Source organism: Myotis davidii, unplaced genomic scaffold (assembly GCF_000327345.1).
Source record: "Myotis davidii unplaced genomic scaffold, ASM32734v1 scaffold164, whole genome shotgun sequence".
NCBI lineage: Eukaryota > Metazoa > Chordata > Mammalia > Chiroptera > Vespertilionidae > Myotis > Myotis davidii.
Genome location: NW_006296417.1, coordinates 3458940 through 3461195, shown reverse-complemented (window position 1 = coordinate 3461195; position 2256 = coordinate 3458940). Strand labels below are relative to the sequence as shown.

The 2256-nt window shown below is 51.4% G+C and overlaps 1 protein-coding gene across 1 annotated transcript in view; it reads right to left on the bottom strand.

Moving 5' to 3' along the window:
- SLCO3A1 (solute carrier organic anion transporter family member 3A1) overlaps nt 1–2256 on the bottom strand; it is a 157680-nt gene that overhangs the window by 119978 nt on the left and 35446 nt on the right. Inside the window, exon 4 of the mRNA XM_015569118.1 lies at nt 4–179. Within this exon, the coding sequence (XP_015424604.1) occupies nt 4–179 (176 nt within the window). The remainder of the gene's footprint in view (nt 1–3; nt 180–2256) is intronic.

Here is a 2256-nt window from a genome sequence, read left to right as displayed (position 1 = left end):
GGCCATGACGATGCCCCCGCAGCCGATGAGGCGCGGCCGGTGCCCGCGTGCCCCGAAGTAGCTGACGAAGAGGATGAGCGCCAGGTTCCCGATCTCGAAGCTGCTGGCGATCACCCCCACGTCGGCGCTCTGCAGGTTGAACCTCCGCTCCAGGGTGGTCAGCACGCTCACCTGCAGGTGCCAAACAAAATCTCAGCGTCAATCCCGGGGGACACCACGGGGGAAGCCCCTTCTGGCCTCGTGGTACCCCTGCCCCTCCCTGGAGGTTTGTACCAGATGCAAAAAGACACCTGTGCAAGGGATTTAAACCCGAAGAGTCTAATAAGCGTTTATTCAGTATGATAACGTTAATCACACGGTTAGAGAAGTTTTTATCACTGGCAGAGAAGTTTTCTTGGGCCCCTTTTCTTCCAGAAACGTCCTGCCTCTGCCCAGGAAGCATACCTTTCCCTGCTCCGTCGCACTTCAGGGCCCTCGCATCCTGTAAAAGTCAGAAGTCACGATGCCTTCACGCTCCCAACTTGAGCCTATTTATTTACAAAGCCCATCTGGGAGGACCCAAAGGAAATAAATAAAACGAAACAAAAACCTGGGCAAGCTAGCTGAGCTCCTAGGATAAGCAGTAGCCCTCCGCTTTCTTCTAGAGATTTCCAAATGATGTAGATGTCCCTAGAGGCCGCCAGGTAGTTCATTCCTGACTGTTCTATGCCCTATAGCCCCACGAAGGCCCCTCGGAAGGAATATTTTTATGCTTTCCCCCATCTCTGTATTCCTGTCCGCTTTCCATTGGTTTAACAAATATTTACTCTCTACTATTGGTCTGATAAGGCTCTAGTCACCAAAGAGAGAAACACAAGGAAGAGATGACACCTGGCATGAACATGCCACCTAGCATGGATCTAGCCTTCCTCCAAATGTATAAGCAGCCACAAACTCCCCACGTGCCCGGGCACATGTGCCCACACGCACACCCTGTGTACACCTGTGTTAATCAGCATACGTGTTCTATTTACCTTTATTATGAAAAAGAACAGCACGCATTTAGAGAGGCTCTGCTGGCCCTGAGGTTCCCCGGGCACTAGAAGTTTCAGATGGCTGCCCCCTCCCACCCGCCACAGTTTCGGACCAATTGGTCTGGGAGACACCTGGGCCCTGGGGTACATTAAGGAGGCCCAGGGGATTCTGTGAGCTAACACAACACACGTTCCTTGCCCAACCCTCCAACTCTGGTCCTGGGAGCTCTGCCAAGCAGCGTTCTAACAGTGACACAGCCCCCGTCTGTGCCCGGTGACAGGGCAGCTGAGTACCCTGTCACCGGCATTCCCAATCTGATGCCCATTTCCATGGTGCTTGCTTTTTTAATGTAATATATATTTTTATTGACTTCAAACAGGGAGAGGAAGAGAGAGATAGAAACATCAATGATGAGAGAGCATCATGGATTGGCTGCCTCCTACACGCTTCCCACTGGGGATCGCATAAGCCAAGGCCCAACCACTGAGCCACACCAACCGGGCTCCATTGTGCTTTCTAACCCAGTCAAGGCCAGCCCTAGGTGTGTGGCTAGATTATCACTTTTCAAACACAAAGTATTGGCAATTGTCGAGAAAAGAAATGTAGCGAGTCCTGGTATCATTAAAATGGCTTTCAAATGCTCCCCCAAAAGTTCTGAGAGCTCCGGGGGGTTAGGGAGTAAAAACAAAGGCTTCATTTATTCAGCCTGTTCCTTTGTAACACAAGCAAGATGATGGCCTATAATGCTCCCCCAAAAGTTCTGAGAGCTCCGGGGGTTAGGGAGTAAAAACAAAGGCTTCATTCATGCAGCCTGTTCCTTTGTAACACAAGCAAGCATGATAGCCTATGACAGCGGTTCTCAACCTTCTGGCCCTTTAAATACAGTTCCTCATGTTGTGACCCCCAACCTAAAATTATTTTCATTGCTACTTCATCACTGTAATGTTGCTACTGTGATGAATATCCAGCAGCAACACGGTCAACCCCCCTGACTTTTGATGCACCTGGTGAGCCCTTCCCCCACCATCTCCTCCAATGGCCAGCCTGGTCTTCCCAAGGCCCAGCACTGGTGACACCTCTTCCAGGAAGCCTCCCCAGGGCCCCAGGTAGAGAGTAAAGTGCCCCTTCTTGGAGCGTGTCTCTCCTCTGAGCCCAAGCGATGCCTCTCCCAACCTCTCGTCCTACTGCCCCCTCGCTGTGGCCTTATCTATTTGCCTTGGCTTCTCCTGGGAACAGCTCAAA